This window comes from Podarcis muralis, chromosome Z (assembly GCF_964188315.1).
Source record: "Podarcis muralis chromosome Z, rPodMur119.hap1.1, whole genome shotgun sequence".
Taxonomy (NCBI): domain Eukaryota; kingdom Metazoa; phylum Chordata; class Lepidosauria; order Squamata; family Lacertidae; genus Podarcis; species Podarcis muralis.
In genome coordinates, this window is record NC_135673.1 from 39,726,479 (window position 1) to 39,742,979 (window position 16,501).

The 16,501-nt window shown below is 42.6% G+C and overlaps 1 protein-coding gene across 3 annotated transcripts in view; it reads left to right on the forward strand.

Annotated features, from left to right (window-relative positions):
* The first annotated feature begins 663 nt into the window (after positions 1-663).
* LAMP2 (lysosomal associated membrane protein 2) overlaps positions 664-16,501 on the forward strand; it is a 30,030-nt gene continuing 14,192 nt past the window's right edge. Inside the window, exons 1-9 of one of the 3 annotated variants that reach the window (XM_028714525.2) lie at positions 664-869; positions 5,113-5,231; positions 6,732-6,942; positions 8,237-8,398; positions 9,180-9,517; positions 10,255-10,368; positions 11,487-11,553; positions 12,188-12,355; positions 14,155-16,126. In XM_028714525.2, the coding sequence (XP_028570358.2) occupies positions 788-869; positions 5,113-5,231; positions 6,732-6,942; positions 8,237-8,398; positions 9,180-9,517; positions 10,255-10,368; positions 11,487-11,553; positions 12,188-12,355; positions 14,155-14,294 (1,401 nt within the window). In that variant the 5' untranslated portion in view covers positions 664-787 and the 3' untranslated portion in view covers positions 14,295-16,126. Of the gene's footprint in view, positions 870-5,112; positions 5,232-6,731; positions 6,943-8,236; positions 8,399-9,179; positions 9,518-10,254; positions 10,369-11,486; positions 11,554-12,187; positions 12,356-14,154; positions 16,127-16,501 lie in introns of those variants that run through there. The other 2 variants (XM_028714526.2, XM_028714524.2) reach the window with 2 other exon arrangements.

The following is a 16,501-nucleotide window of genomic DNA, read 5'->3' on the forward strand; positions in this document are numbered from 1 at the left end:
CCACTTGGTTTTACTACAATCAAGTGATATACAGATTTTATTAAATAAAATAATGAGAGGTTAGGTGTATTTAATATGCCTATAATATTTCTTTTGCCTAACCTAAGAGGAAAAGGTCCCTGCCCCCAGGCGCTTCCAGTGTAAAATACAGGTAAGCGGTAACAACTAAGAGTGTGTGTTGTTGCTTTATCATTTAAAACAAAACCGATCTGTGTCTTACTATTTTTGCAGCGCTTCCCCTTCCCCTTTATAGCCCCTCAACAAAGCTTTTAACAACGTGGAAGAGGAGATAGGGTGGGCTTGGTACAGGGCTTAATGCATGGGCTAGTTTTATTGTAATTATTTGTACGTTTTAAACAGATTTTATATCCGTATATACTGTCTTAATTCTATTAAGAACCGTTAGCGGTTCTTTTTTTTAATCAGTTAGCCGCCTAGAGTCCCGTCAGGCGGAGTTTAATAAACAAAGACAATCTTAACAGCAACAGTGAGGAAGGGAAGAGGATGACAGCCTGTAAACAATCACGCGCAGCCCAACGTCACCCTCCCTCGCTGGTTGCCGGAGAAGCGGCTGAGGCTGTGAACCACAAAGACGGTGGCGGGGCGGGGCGGGGTCGGCATCGTGATTGGCTGTCGCCGCGAGGCCACGCCCAGCGACTCCTCCTCCTCCCTCCTCCGCCCCGTTCGCTCGTTCTACTCAGGTGACTGGCATCGAGGTCGCCGTCGCCACCTGCGCCTGCCCGCTCGTTTCTTCCGGCTCCGAGGAAGCCGCTTCTCCGCCGCCGGCATGGAGACGCAGCGCTCAGCCGCCGGTCGCCTCCCGCGCGCTCTCTTCTGCGCCCTCGTCCTCTTCTTGCTCGAAGGATCAGGTGAGCGCCGGCTCTGGGAGGAAAGCGGGGCTGAAACGGCTGCGGGGGGGGGGGGGAGGGGCAGTGGGATTGGATAGACAACCCACCCCACCAAAAAAAGAGCTGGAAGGGACCCCAAGGGTCATCTAGTCCAACCCCCTTGCAATATGCGGGAATCCCGCCCACAGGTGCCCCTGGGTGGTTTCGAACCACCAGCCTTCTGGTGTTTACAACCAGACGCGCACACACTGCACCGCAGAGAACCCAGACTGAAGCTGGGAGGGTGCCTGTTGGGCTTCTGTGTGAGTCACCAGACTGCTTTGTGTCCGTCGCCATTGTGTTGTTTCCGTAGCCATAATAATAATAATAATAATAATAATAATAATATTGTGTTGATAGAAGTAGCATCTAGGCTTTTTGAGCTGCTGGAGAACAGAAGCTCTTGAAATGACTTGCGAGCTTCAAGCTGGGAGGGTGCCTGTTGGCCCCCTTCATGAATCTTAATCACAGAATTGTAGAGTTGGAAGGGGCCACGGGGGTCATCTAGTCCAACCCCTTTCAGTGCAGGAAGCAATGACTTAATCATAGAATTGTAGAGTTGGGAGGGACCATGAAAGTAATCTAGTCCAATCTCCTGTAGTGCTAGAATCCTTTGCCCAACATGGGGCTTGAACCTCAGGTGGAATCTACACACATATTAAAAAAAACTCTGTGAAGATGCTTTTTTAAAATAATAATAATAAAAATTTTGAAAAATACATTGAATTTTGCATAGCTTGCTCTTGCCATGTAGTATCACATTTGTATATTGCACTTTCAACACATTTTATTTGCAGCTGCGTAGATGAGTTAAGATCTTCATGCTCTACCTCCTGGGCTATCTCAGCTGTCCAGCCTTCCTCTCTGCGACTAGTGCATCCTGGATATTCAGCTGCTGAATTTAGCAGATCAAGAAGAATGGGCTGTCTTCAGGGGAGGCTCACCTGCTACACCCCTGCTTGAGTGGGTGTTCCAGGCTTGCTTGCTTCCCCCAGTTGTTCATTATTGGGGATGTGGGGTTTGGTCTATCCATGCACTATATTGAACAGGAATGGACCACTGCTGCTAGTGATGCTGAGGTGCACATCAACACTGGCTACTCTAGGGAAGGAGATGGCCTGTGTTGTACAGTATGTGTCTGCATTACCTGGCAGGGCTTGTTAGCCTCCCAGGAGAACTCTGCTGGTGTACCTCTACCTTGAGAACAGCTGAGTGATTCAGTTGTCAGTTGCCTTCTTCCACCTCTCTATTGGGAGGGTATTCAGTCATTTGATTTGTATGGACATCAAAATCAGTTATTGCATCCTCTGCCTAGATTGAGACTTGCCTCTTTCCTGTGGGAGATGTGCTCAGCACAGTGGAGTGTGCAGAAATGCAGGAAATTGGGTAACTGCTGCTCCTCCCTGCTAAAAGTGAACTTTGGGATCAGGAGTGAACTGTGCCTTCAGTCAAAAAGTTGGGGTGTATTCAGGATTGGGAGGGGCTGTAGCATGGGGCAGAGGAATATCTGAAAAGTAAAGGTCAGGTAAGGAGCCATTTTGGAAATAGGTTGACATATTATATCTTCCTAGCCCTTTGAAAATTCTAACCTGCTTCTCGGCCAAGTAAGGCTCCAGAGGTAGCTCCAGTTAATTAAAAAATAGAAACCTTGGAATTATAACTTCTAAAGCATACTCTTGAAAGCACTGAAGAAAAACTAAAGATAAGCATTTCTTTTCTTTTCAAATAATGACAGGGCAGCAAAGCTAACTCTGAAATGTTAAGATTGTAGTCCTAAGCATTCTTGCCCCCAAGAAGTAAGCTTTGCTGAATTTGGAACTTGCTCTCCAGTAAACATGATTAAATGTTACTCAGGCGGTGAATAACTGAACTGTCCATAACTTGCCCAGTTAAAAGCATGATTACCTGGATTTTGAGATGGGCCCATAAAGTTCTCCTCTCAAATGGTAAACAAAAAAAGTGTGGGTATTGCACTTTACTACCTTAATGAGAGTGCAGAAAACAATGTTTTGTTATATGTGCAGATGTTCTTTAAACACTTGACATGGCACTAAGGCATTGCTGTCTGCTAAGAGCAGGACATAGTCTTCAGGGGTCATAGCTCTGTGCAATGTATGCACAGAGATTCCTCACAAATCCAGTTTAAAGGCTCTTGAGAAAGAATCTGAAGAGCTGTTGCCAGAAAAGACAACTACTGTGATGGATGGACCATTGCTCTAATCTGGTTTAAGGCAGCAACATGTCCTAGGTTAAGAAGCGAAGCGTGAAGCTTTCCCATACCTACATATGAGTTAAACATGGCTTGAGTATGTTGCAGCAATGTTTTATCAGTCAAGATCTCTTACAAAAGAGTTAGCTGGTTGAAATAAAGCGACTTCAGAAGAACCTTGGGGTTCTATGCTTATGTTCTTGCATTTGGTGAACCAAAGTCCCCAGTCATTCCCAGGCTCCCAAGACACGTGGGAACAGGACTAAGGTTTACTCACTGTAAAGATCCAGAATCAAACATACTCTCATGCATCACTCACTTTGTGGTTTGCTCTTAAGCAAAAGAGAAAGCTGGTTTCTTTGGAGACCCCTTACCAGAAAGTTAAACTCATAGCACAGAGAAACAGTTTCAATGACAAATGGCCCCTCTTCAGATGAGCAGCTGAAAAAGCCTACCTATCGCCTTCTTTAAAAGATCAAGTACTGTAGTGTCATTACTCTGCCCTAAAGATCTGGCATAATCTGTGTCCTCCATCAGCAGAAGGAAGTCACAGTTGCAAGTCAGAGTTACAAATGCTAAGCTTGTAGCCATGGAAAGAATAACAGTGGGTATTACAAATGTAGTGATCATTCTTCCAGAATAAATTTTGATGTGGGTGTTGGCAGCTGGGAAAGGGGAGGAGAGAAAGCATGCTTGGGAACAAATGGTTGTAAAATTGAAATTCGTGCTTCTACAACAGCCTTCTCAACCTGGTGACCTCCAGATGTTTTGCACTACAGCTCCCATCATTCCTGACCATGGCCCATGCTTTAAATGTGGTGATTCAGTCCTTTGTTTAAATATCACCATGTCCAGATATCTGGTAGACAGCTTCAGACAAGCAGCCATCCCTTGACACATATTTCATAACACTAACCTACACTTCCTGTTCTGTAAGAATTAGCAAGAATGTATGGTGTGCCTTGGCTGGGATTAGATAGGAAATGTGTTTTTATTTAAAGTTGATGGGCATGTTATCATGCCTTATAATAATGGTTTTAGCAGGTAATATTATTTTGCAAGCTTAATGTAGTTAATAAGACTTCTCAGGCTGCCCTGTAGTTGGCAGGAAAACAGAATGAATACTTCTAAGTTCACTTAAATGGTGAACCCCAATGTGTTTGCCATTTTGGATAGGTGATTGGGATAGGTGAGTGGACCTAGGTCTATGCATTGGGTTTCCAACAAAATCCCCTTGTATCTATGGCTCTTACCCTACACTCACCCACTCTTTGGGTACTTGAGCTACTTTCTCCCAAGAAGGCTTATTTAATCCCTTCTACTCATTCTCCTGGAGTAAAGGACCATGTACTCACTGCTGTACACAAGCAAGCATTGAGGTTAACAGCTGGGAGTGCTCTAAAGCTCTTCGGAAGCCTCTTTTGGGTAAGGTGGAAAAACACTTCATATCTCCCGCCCCTTAAATGACTACATCTCTCCTTGCTCCCCTTTCCTTCTAATTATATCTGCACATCATTAATGAATAAAGAATGGACAAATGAAAGGGACAGATGGACGAATGCAGACCGTAGAAATGGGTTCTGCTTTGTAATGCTGCAAGTGCAAATGCAATGTATCCAGTGTTAGTCCTACACAGAGTAGACCCATTGAAAATGAACATGACTAATCTAGGTCCGCTAATTTCAGTCTGTCTGCTTTTGAAACCCAGTTTTCCCTTTCTGCTAGCACAAGAGGCTCTGTGTCTCTAAAGAAGTGGCTCACACAAAATGCTACCCAAAAGCACTAAGGTCCCACAGAAGCATTTTGGAGTTCCACCAGTAAGATCAGCGATGGTGTTCCTCTGAAAGACAGCTTGCTTTCCACTGCTAATGTCCCTCTGTCATGTGCTGCTGCAGAGGATTATTCAGGACCATTTTATTGTGTAAAAATGTAAGCCTGTCAAAGGAGCCTGAATGCAAAGTGTGAGTTTCTAGAGATGATTATAACACATTGTCTAATGAGCAAACAATATTCTAGTTGTTTACCAGGCTTATGCTGTGGATGTAGAAGTGAAAGATGCATCCAATGAGACATGCCTATTTGGAAGATGGATTATGAGCTTCTCTATAACATATGAAACTGAACACAATGAATATGTAAGTATCTAACCTGTTATTGAAACTTTCAAAATCTAGTGTATGTGTGTGTAAACATATGCTTCCATATTAAGTATGTGCCATGAATAGTTCCTATTTGGGTATCTTAATTCTAAAATATATTAGCATTGCACTTTAATTCCTAATTAAGATGCTATTTCAGCACGAGCAAGATATACCTACTAGTGTTAAAATATTTCTTGCTAAATTTAATATCCCACTCTTCTCTTAGGTGATGGTGACTGACCCAAAGTCATATAGTGAGCTTCATAACTGGTCATAGGGTTTCAGCCTGGTTCTCTCCAGTCTCAGTACCATAGCTGTCAACTTTTCCCTTTTCTTGCGAGGAATCCTATTCGGAATAAGGGAATTTCCCTTTAAAAAAAGGGAATTTTCCCTTTAAAAAAAGGGAAACGTTGACAGCTATGCTCAGTACAGCAGACCTGGGTTCTACAATCCTGATAGTAGTGTTTGTTGCAGCTTTAGGGTTTGATTGGAGCTTGGCCAACTTTCAACGTCTCCCTCCCCCAAAATACTTGTACATTATACCTCCCCCAGGCACCTGCATCAAGCATTCAGACCCCACCCCCCTATACATACACTTTCTCATAGGCAAGCAAACAAATGCATACATGCAGCCACAACTGGTAATTTTAGCCTTCCCCACTCCAACGCTGTGGTGGAGGTGACAAGAGGCATCCCTGTTTAGACAAGATCTCTAAAAAGGCAGAGGCATTTTATCTCCCCATCTAGCACTAAGCATCATAGCACCAAATTCCGAGATAAGCCCCTATACCTGCTCATGAATTGTAAAAGGCAGCATTTCTACCTACCCCAGTGCTGGGGTGGGGAAAATTCTGCCATTTAGTCTCAGAAGAACAGGCAGAGAGCTCATATAAGAGACATAAGAGATTGCTTTAGTTGTTCCACACTGATGCTTGGTAATTGGCAGATAGGTCTGGTTTCCCTCCCCAAATGCCCTACAGGCCAAATGCGAGGAATCTGGTGGGCCTAGGTAGGTCCACTCACTCGCCAGAGGTTCCCCACAACTGCACAGCACCATTCTTGGCAACACCCTGGAAGAAAAATCCCTTTAAAATCGGCTTAAAAGCAGTGCAGTAAATGGGTTGCATTTAAATGGATGTACCAAATCTAACAAAAGGGATTGTCTTGGATATAGGTAGGAGAACTTGAATTCTATTCCAAAACTCAAGCACAGTACAGTTGTACCTTGGAAGTTGAATGGAATCCATTCCAGTTTTCCATTCGACTTCCAAAACGTTCGGAAACCAAAGCATGCAGGAGCAGCCAATCAGAAGCCCTGTAGGATGTTCCGGGTTTGCGATGTTCGGGAGCCAAAATGTTCAGGAACTAAGCTGTTTGAAAACCAAGGTATGTCTGTATATAGATGGCGCTTTCTAGAAAAAAGACAAAAGTCCTCCTGCTGATACTGGGAGTACTGGTCAGTGACTGCTGTCTGTTTTCTTCAAAATGTTTCAGAGAAACACAGTTCTTACGTTCCCTGAACATGTAAGGTATGATGGAAGCACTTGTGACAACGAAATATCTGGCCCTGTGCTAGCAATAGAGTTTGGAGAAGGTCATTCTTGGAATATCAGCTTCACGAAAACAAACGACACCTATCAAGGGATCATCTCCTTCACCTACAACACCAATGATACAGCACTGTTTCCAGATGCTAAAATGAAAGGTAAAGGTGGCATTCCAAGTTACCCTGCAAAAGTTGTTGCAGCTCTTAACAGGGTGAACTCCTCACTTTAGAAATAAATGCCTTTTTTAAAATTCAGAGGCTGAATAATTCAAGTTTACAGCAAAACTAATTCATTACTTGAAAAATTTGCACAACTTTATATTTGTGAAAGTTCCATAGATGAGGATATTACATAGTAAGTGTTATATTGCAAAGCTTTGTATAATTCCAACCTATAGTTGCTGCTCCTTTCCACCATGTGGCCCAGAAGTCCCTGTGGTGGCATCTGGGCAAGGGCAGAGATTTTTTTTTTAAAAAAGTATCAAAAGTGGCACTCTGTTTCCATGATCCTAGTCCTAGGCCCACTGCTATTCTTGCTCCCCTCCAACAATTGCCACCTCCCTGCAACTCTAGCTAGGATGGACTTGCTAGGTGTGGTGGTGGTGACGACGACGATAATAATAATAATAATAATAATAATAATAATAATAATAATAATAATAATAATAATTTATTTATACCCCACACATCTGGCTGGGCCTTCCCAGCCACTCTGGGCAGCTTCCAGCAAAATATTAAAATACAATAGTGCATCAAACATTAAAAGCTTCCCTAAACAGGGCTGCCTTCAGATGTCTTCTAAAAGTCTGGTAGCTGTTGTTCTCTTTGACATCTGGGGGGAGGGCGTTCCACAGGGTGGGCGCCACTACCAAGAAGGCCCTGTGCCTGGTTCCCTGTAACTTGACTTTTTGCAGCGAGGGAACCACCAGAAGGCCATCGGAGCTGGACCTCAGTGTATGGGCAGAACGATGGGGGCGGAGACGCTCCTTCAGGTATACTGGGCCGAGGCAGTTTATAAGCCTTTTAAATGCCTTCTAGTAAGACAAATTTAGGATTTGGTACATGATAAAACGTATTTTTGTAGTAAGATAGTCAGAAGAGCCTGCTGGATCTGGTCATCAGCCCATCCTGTTGGACCATCTAATCCAGTTCTCACCATAGCCAAACAGTTCCCTGTGGCAAACCAGCAAGCAGAGTTTGAGCATAAGACCACTCTTCCCCCCCTGTGGCTTCCAGCAACTGGAAACTTGATAGTTCAAACCATTATTGTCTTGAGCTAGGCTGTAGCCTACCATGGCTTATGCCATATTGGTTAGCCTTCAATTTAACCACAGAGCTTTTTGTAGCCAAAATTACAACTATGTACCTGAGACACACAAAGACCTGCTTGCTTGGCTTTAATGTTCATAATATCAGTTGTCTTAAAAGCATCTGTTATTTTTTTTTTTAATAGGACTAATTACCACCTCTACAAACTATCCTTTGCATCCAGTTGAACTAGACACAGTTTTCATTTGTCAAAATATGGACTTCGTTGAATCTGGCAGTGTTATACAGAACTTCCAGAATGTCGTTCTTGAGGCTTTTCTTCCGTCTGGCAACCTAAGTGACCAAAGTTAGTAGTTCATAGTCTTGTGCAAACATTTCCCCCTTCTACCCTAGGGGTTGGGGAACCTGTGCCCCTCCAGATGTTGTTGCACCGCCACTCCTATAGCTTCAGCCTTCATGACCAGTGGTTGCAATCATGGGAGTTGTAGTCCGACAACGTTTGAAAGGCTCCTATTCTAGCAGTTTTACAAAGCTTCTGAAGAACTTTGCCAGTTTATCTAGTCAGCATATGTATTTCATTAGCTTCAGGTGCCCTATCTGAGTTTAGAGATCTGATGTGGGGACTGCTAAGGTTTTTTTTTTTGGAGGCTTCTTGCTTCTTCTAGGAATGCATTTTTATTTTTATTTACTTTTCACTTCCAGAAAATAGGTTCTGTTGCTGTGGTTCCAGAGTGTTAATCTCTGGCACTCCTCTAGTTTAAAAAGTTGCTAGTTGGCCCTTACTGGTTGTCTCCTCTTTTGTGTGCACAAGCTGTAGGAACATAGGAAGCTGCCTTAAACAGAGGAAGACCATTGGGTCCATCAGCTCACTATTGTCTACACTGCCAGGCAGCAGCTCTCCATAATTTCAGGCAGCATCCTCTTCCAGCTGTACCAGGAGATGCTGGAGATTGAACCCAAGAACCTTCTGCATGCAAGGCAGGTGTTCTGCCACTGAGTTCTGGCCCTTTGATAGTCTTCATAGTTTGATAGTATCTTCATAGCTGGAAATAGGTGAACAGTTTGATGTTCTTCAGGGTCTGTGAATTTAGTTCTGTGCTGCTAGTGTATATATTTCTATTTTTCAGAGACTGTGTGCGATAAAGATGCTGTAGTCACCCCTGAGCCTGCTGTTCCTGATACCAGCTCCACTGACACCACCTCCATCACCAATACCACCTTCATCATCAATACCACCTCCATCACCAATACCGATACCAATACCAATACCAATACCAATACCAATACCAATGCCAATACCACCTCAATCACCAACGACACCACAGAGGAGGCTAACACAACAATTTTATCATCACGTTCCATCAGCCAACCAGATGAGATACCTGCCACAGGAACCTACTCTGTTAAAAGTGACACCGAGATCTGTCTTCTGGCAACCATGGGGCTGCAGCTGAACATGACAAATGTAATGATTTTAGTCAATGTTTTATCTATTGGGCACATAAGCTCTGGTTTCAGGGCATCTAACAAACTTAAACATAAATTGCTAACAAATGCATTTATTTATTTATTTATTTATTTAAAAAATCCATTAGCAGCAGATAAAACAGCAGAAAGACAGATTAAAGCCATAGAAAATGCAACAACTTGTAAGGTGTTGCATAAATCAAAAGGTGGATGATCCTCTCCCCGCCCCACACCTTTAGCTCTGCAACTGCTGGCTTGTATAGTTGTATGCTTGGTGAAAGGAATGCAGTTTGTGGTGTGTGTTTAGCAGGTGAAAGTGCCTTGGGATAGGACCTCCCAAAATCTTTGAAGACAGCATTCTGTTCTGCAAATTGTAAGTGCACAGCTCACCCACAGAGGGAGCCCAAGTGCATAAGGCTGAGAAGCTGGTGCTTGTTAAGGTACCAGTTTAGATCAGTTACTCTCCTTGGAACTGTAAAATGGAAGGGGAAATAAGCATCCCCTTTTATTCTTTTGGAATCTAGCAGTGCTGATCTGCTTGGATAGTCAAGCTAGTTCTACAACAGAGTATAGAAGCTATTCAGTGTTTATGAACAAGCATTTGACATTCTTTATGGGCATGGGGAAGCAAGGTGAAAGAAGCGTTGTGAGCTGCTTAATTTTCGGTTTGCTCTGGGTTTTCATTTCTTTATTAAATTCATTTATTGAATTTATATCGCACTGTTCTTCCCAAAGACTCCAATGAACATTAATCCAAACACAACTACAGCTAGCGGGCGTTGTGGCAATAGAACTTCTGTCCTCACCCTGACAGATACCGACATCGTGGTTGTCTTCACTTTTGCTGTCGTAAGTAACTCATTATTCTGTGTGCATGTATGTGGGAAATGAATTCAGCTTCATTGCAGGTTCTTGAAAACTTATTTCTCCATTCAGATTGCATCACCCTTTTACTGTTAGTCGCTCTCGCAAGAGCAGCATAACAACTCTGCTATTGTATTGGGAGGGGTTGCATGAGTGTTAAGAGCCCTGTTTGTGCCTCTTACAAAAGTGCAGGAGGATAACCAGAAAGCAAACTTTTATTTTTTAAAAAACTCCTGCTGCGTGTTGACAAAGTCGCAGCAGTATTGCCAGGCACGGTTGACATAGGAAGCTGCCTTGTGCAGAGTCAGACCATTGCATCCATCTAGCTCGGCACTGTGTACACTGACTGGCAGCAGCTCTCCAGGGTTTCAAACAGGGGCCTCTCCTAGCCCTACCTACAGGTACTGAGGTCTGAACCTGGAACATTTTGCATGCAAGGCAGATGTTCCACCTCTGAGCTACAGCACACCCTTACATTGCAATTAAGTTTTACTTGCTATGTCACATGCCCTCAACTCCTAGTTTTTAAGGAAGAAGTTCAGCAGCTTGGTGATAAGCCATTGAAGAAAATCTCTTTTTCAAGATGACTAAGGAGGGAAGAAGCTTCTCTAGTGTCAAAACTGAGATTTATTAATGCTAATGTAAAGGTAAAGGGACCCCTAACCATTAGGTCCAGTCGCAGACAACTCTGAGGTTGCACGCTCATCTCGCTTTACTGACCAAGGGAGCCGGCGTACAGCTTCCGGGTCATGTGGCACATGACTAAGCCGCTTCTGGCGAACCAGAGCAGCGCACAGAAACGCCATTTACCTTCCCGCCGGAGTGGTACCTATTTATCTACTTGCACTTTGACGTGCTTTTGAGCTGCTAGGTTGGCAGGAGCAGGGACTGAGCAACAGGAGCTCACCCTGTCACGGGGATTCAAACTGCCGACCTTCTGATCAGCAAGTCCTAGGCTTTGTGGTTTAGCCCACAGCACCACCCGTTTATTGTTAAGTTGGGGCCCTAAAACTTCTTAAATTCTGTCTGATGCTGAACTAGAAAGTTTTGCAAAGGTATTTTTAGGTTGTATATGTAACTTGATGAATTGCTTGCTTAAACAGAAGAACACAAGCTTTGAAAGATTTTACCTGAAAGCGGTGGACGTCACTGTGACCAACCCTGTAAATGGTAAGATTCTAGCTGTAAGCTGTCAAGTCAGATCTTTTTATTGAGTCTCAATATTTAAGCAACATTTTAGTGTGCCAACACCTTGGTTGTACTTAGCTGGCTGTATGCATACTAGGGCTAATGCAAAGTTAAGGCCACTCTGCTTTGAGTCAAAGGTATCCTTGTGTGAGAAACTGAAAGGTAGATTTCACGGGCCATAAAATGCAGCGACTTTTTGGGGGTGGCTGTTTCCTTGCCACCCAAGATGGCAGTGTCAACAAGAGATCACCTTGTGGCATCAAGGCACCATGAGAAAATACCTTACTGCCTAAAAAATGCAAGTGGGTGCTCCCTCTGAAATTGTTCACAGAATTCAGACACCCACAAAATCAGCCAAGTTCTCCTTGTTTTGCCACACACAAATGGAGTAGCAAATTTGAGCATGGCATTTTACTACAGCCCTGATTTGAAAACTGATTATCCTCTAATAAATTCAATTCAGATCTCCTCATTTTGTACACATTTCACAGCAGGTAAATTTCCCCAGTTAATAGACCCCCTCGAACAAAACTGGCCTGCAGTAGTACTTTTAGAAATGGGAGCTTATAAACTGTACCCCTGCAAGTCTTCACGCAAACGTCTTTTTCCTCCACAGGAACGCAGTTTGCTGCAAGTGACAATCTCACTTTCTGGGAGGCCTCCCTCGGAAGCTCATACATGTGTCGAAAAAAGGAGACTCTTGTAGTGACTCCTTCATGTAGCCTGCACGTCTTCAACTTAAGGATCCAGCCATTTCAAGTACAGAATGGCCAGTTCTCCATAGGTAAGAATGAATCCCTCTCCCCATCCCCTCCCCCAGAAAAGCAGCCTTCGGAAGCTTTTGAGTTTAAAGACCAAAGTTTTAGATAGGTATAAAACAGCAAAGAAAACTCACTGTTCACTTTTCAAGTGATTTATTGAGCCCAGCAAGTGAGCCGTTTAATTTTATTTGACTTGTATATTGCTTTATGCTTAACTCTTAAAATTATTTACAATATATAGATAATACAATAAAATGCAATGAATAGTATCTTGGCTGGCTCTCAGGGAGCAATTGGATGCTGTGCAGTAGTTAAACTTACAGCTGTGCTAGAAATAATGGAAATGCAGGTTTTGTCAAAAGTACTATTGGTGGGAGTGAGTATATCTTGACTAAATTGCTGCGGTTGAATTTGAGATCTGTAAGAGCTGGGGCAAAGCCCTCTCCCAGCTGCACCATTCCTATGGAGGGATATCCTGGCAGAGATCAACCTTGCAATTAAATAGTAAGCCTGTTTTATTTCAGCCGAAAGCTTTCAGTTCTGACATAACCTGGGATTGTATTTGTGTACTGTTAGTGTGGTTCTAAGGTTACACTTATTTTTTGTTTTCTGAGAAGGGGGAATTATTTGAAGGATGGAGTGGATCTTAAAGAGCAAACCTGATTCAGACAAGTGCATGTCACGTTCTAACCATTGGCAGGTGACTCTCCAAAAGCAGAGGCTTTTTCTATGTGGCATTTGTTCATTTATTCATTCATTTATTTGAATCTGGCTTGATGGTTAGCTTTCAAAAAGCCTTTGAGCCCGGTAGTTACAGAATAATAAATTTTAGGCATCAGACTTGCTTGTCACCTCCCCCCCCCAAAAAAAACAACAACTATATTGCAAGAGCAACAGTGATTAAAGATATAAATGTAAATTTGCTCCCCAACCCCCAACCCCAGTATTTCAGGATTCAGATAACATTTCTTTAAGGCATAATGTATTCTGCAATTAGGAATAAGCATCTTTTATTTACCGCAAAAATCGATCTACTATAATATAGAAAAATAGATTTTTCCTTTATAGCATTCATAGTTTTTATAGCCATAATCAGGGTTAATCTTGACATGCTACCTGTGAGCTCCCCAAAAATGAATTCTAAACTTGCTTCATTCTCCATACCCACAAAATCCTTTCTACAGCCGAAAGATTTTAATTTAATTGGATGAACCAGTGTCCCAGTACATGAATTCAACCCTTGATCTAAACTAGTGCTAGGAAACGAGGCCCTTTGGTGCAATCTTTTGGTATTTCCATCAGTCATCTAAGGTGAAAATTGTTGGCTTTAAAAAAGGGGATTAGTCAAGTTAATGAAGGATAAGCCTGCCTGTGACTGCCAACCCTGATTCCTACATTCTCCCTCCACTCCCAGAAGCTGTATGCTTCTGAATACCAGTTGCTGTAAACAACAGGGTGTTATTGCACCCAGACACTTCCTGTGAGCTGCCCACGAGCATCTCCTGGTCACTGCAAGAACAGGATGCTCGACTGATCCATCAGGATTCTTTTTAATGTTATTATGACAAGCATTTGATTTCTAACAAATTTTTCTTGTAAGCTTAGTAACTTCAGGCATAAATCTGCAAATTTTGAATCATTTTAGTTATCTAATAAATCTTCTGTTTTCCAAGTCTAGAGAGGGTTGGGATAACTTGGTTGTTTGTCAGACCAAAGGCCAGAATTCTAGCATGTAGGATTGTAATGCTGCTCGCATAAAGGCGAAGGCATAGCTCTTGGCAGACATCATATATATATTTTCTCCCACCTTTCTTGTCTACAGCACGAGAATGTTTGCTGGATGATGACACCTATCTAATCCCAGTTATAGTTGGCGCTGGTCTTATGGGCTTGATTATGCTTATAGTGATTGCTTACGCGCTTGGCAGAAGACAAAGCCAACCCGGATATCAAACCTTGTAAATTTTGTGTGACTTGTTCTTGGCTTTGGCTGTGATGTCTAAAGAAAAGTGCAAGCTCCCAAATGGAAACCAGCCACCAAAAAGGTCCACGATTCTCTCCTCCTTAAAACTGTGGAGATGGCCCCCCAAAACAAAACATGATCAAGAACGTACCTCTTCTGAACATAATAAGGACATCATAAAAATGTATTGGGACTGACTAATGGCCATGGCAAAACCAGCCCATGGAAAATTAACCTTGCAAATACGTTTGTGTGCGAATTTCATGTGTGGAAATATACCTGCAAAACAGGCAATGGTACAAAAAGGAATTACACTTAGGGTGACCCACTTAGAGTATCAGAACAGCATGGAAAAGCTGGGGTTTATACTTACTGCTTTGTACACTCCATCCTTTACAACTGAAAGGTAACCTGGCTGACTTAGTGACTGTAGCCTAGGATACCAGCCAGGGGAGCTGCACAGTGCTTAAGCGGCATTTTCCCAGCTCATTAAAATCCCTTTGTAGCCACCTCGGCCCAAGCAAACCTGAATAATGCCGGCAAGGATGTAAAAGCTTTTCCTTTACTAGCACCATGGCACTAGTAACTTCTGAAGCTTGTAAATCCTAATTACTGTCCTGTCCTACCTGGTCATTTGGAAAACCGCAGAGCTGGATCTTGCGGGAGCTTAGTATTGCTTTCTTGCTATCTGCAGGGATAGAGGAGGAACCCTTCATCTTAGCATTCTCATTCCTTTCTTTAAAATAAAAGAGAGAGAGAATCAGAGTTCAAAGTGCCCTTAACTTTTACAGCAAATAACTGGGCTTGCTGTTAAAAGTCTTTTGGTTCCATTGCAGCCATTGATACTGGCTTGAAGCTGTTAAAAGTCTGTTTATACTTGTGTGCTAAAATGAAAATTATGTTCTTGGTTATACAATCTTGGATATTAAAAAAATAAGATTCATGATTATCACTACATTTGGGGCAAGCTGCTACCTGAAGTATACTGCCATGGGCAGGGTGAGAAAACGTGATCAAAAATAAATTTCTGCTCTACATTTTGCAGCAAATGACTTTGGTGTACAATGTACTACTCAAGTTTCCAGTAAGAGATTTAGTTACATAAAAGACCACTGAAATACGTTTCTGCAACAATTGATTCTCTAAATGTGTAGAGCACCCTCCAAAAGTGAGCTATCTGTTCTGAGAGTTTAAATTGTGTCTGTTCAGAACCACCTCGGTTTGGAATCCTCTAGCCTAGATGAGTAAGAGTGGGATTCCCCTTAAATCAAGGATTAATTCACTGTGGCCCTTTAGCCCTCGTGGCTCATTATGTTAAGAATGAAGAGAACAAGGTGGCAATCCCCACCCATGCTGCAATTTATCTGCTTGTGTTTCCTCCTCCAAACATAAATCAACTTGCTTAAATCTCTCTTGTGAGCTGTCTGCTAGAAAAGTCTTTCCTTGACTTGGCAATCTGATGATTTTTGCATGTGTGTTTGTGTTAACCAGCTTACTGAATTTGTCATAGCAATTTGTCATTGCACATATGCCATAACAGATTTAGACCAGACGCAGTGAGTCAGAAATGATGGCAAAAATGTGTCCTGGAAAGCTAAGCAAAGTGCACACCTTCATCTTGAAGGTATAGAAATGCTTCTGCTAAGCACACGAGCTTTTCTACTTAAAACCTGTACAGCTTCAAAGTGACTGGTTTGTGTTAAAACACCTGAAACTTTAATGTCTGCTTTAATCTGTTGAAGCCACTGTCTTTCTTATATAATTGTATTTCTACGTAAGGACTTGATTGTCTGTGCACAAAATGCTTTAATAAAGAATCTTCTGTTCCTAAGGAAGCTTGGTCACATTGCTTGATTGAAAAGCTTTTCTGGAAAATCTCCTCAATCACCTTTGCCCTCTCTCTAAGGTTGGACAGTAGATTATGTGTTACTATAAAGCTTTGGTTTTCCAGATGGCTCCTTCCAGGTAACTTACCTGCTGATTGAATTATTGGTGCATCTATCATGGAAACCCTACAGAAGTCCTAGTATACCCACAGATTGGGGTGAGGGGCTGCTGTCCACTCTCTTTCGACTGCACCCTATAATGCATCCTGTGTCTGCTTTGCACAGCATAGAAGATGATCTGCAGTGGTGGGGAAACTGTCTCTTAAGAATGTTTTGTCCCTTGTCTTATCTCCATTTTTGAAACTCCACGGTTGCCTCTT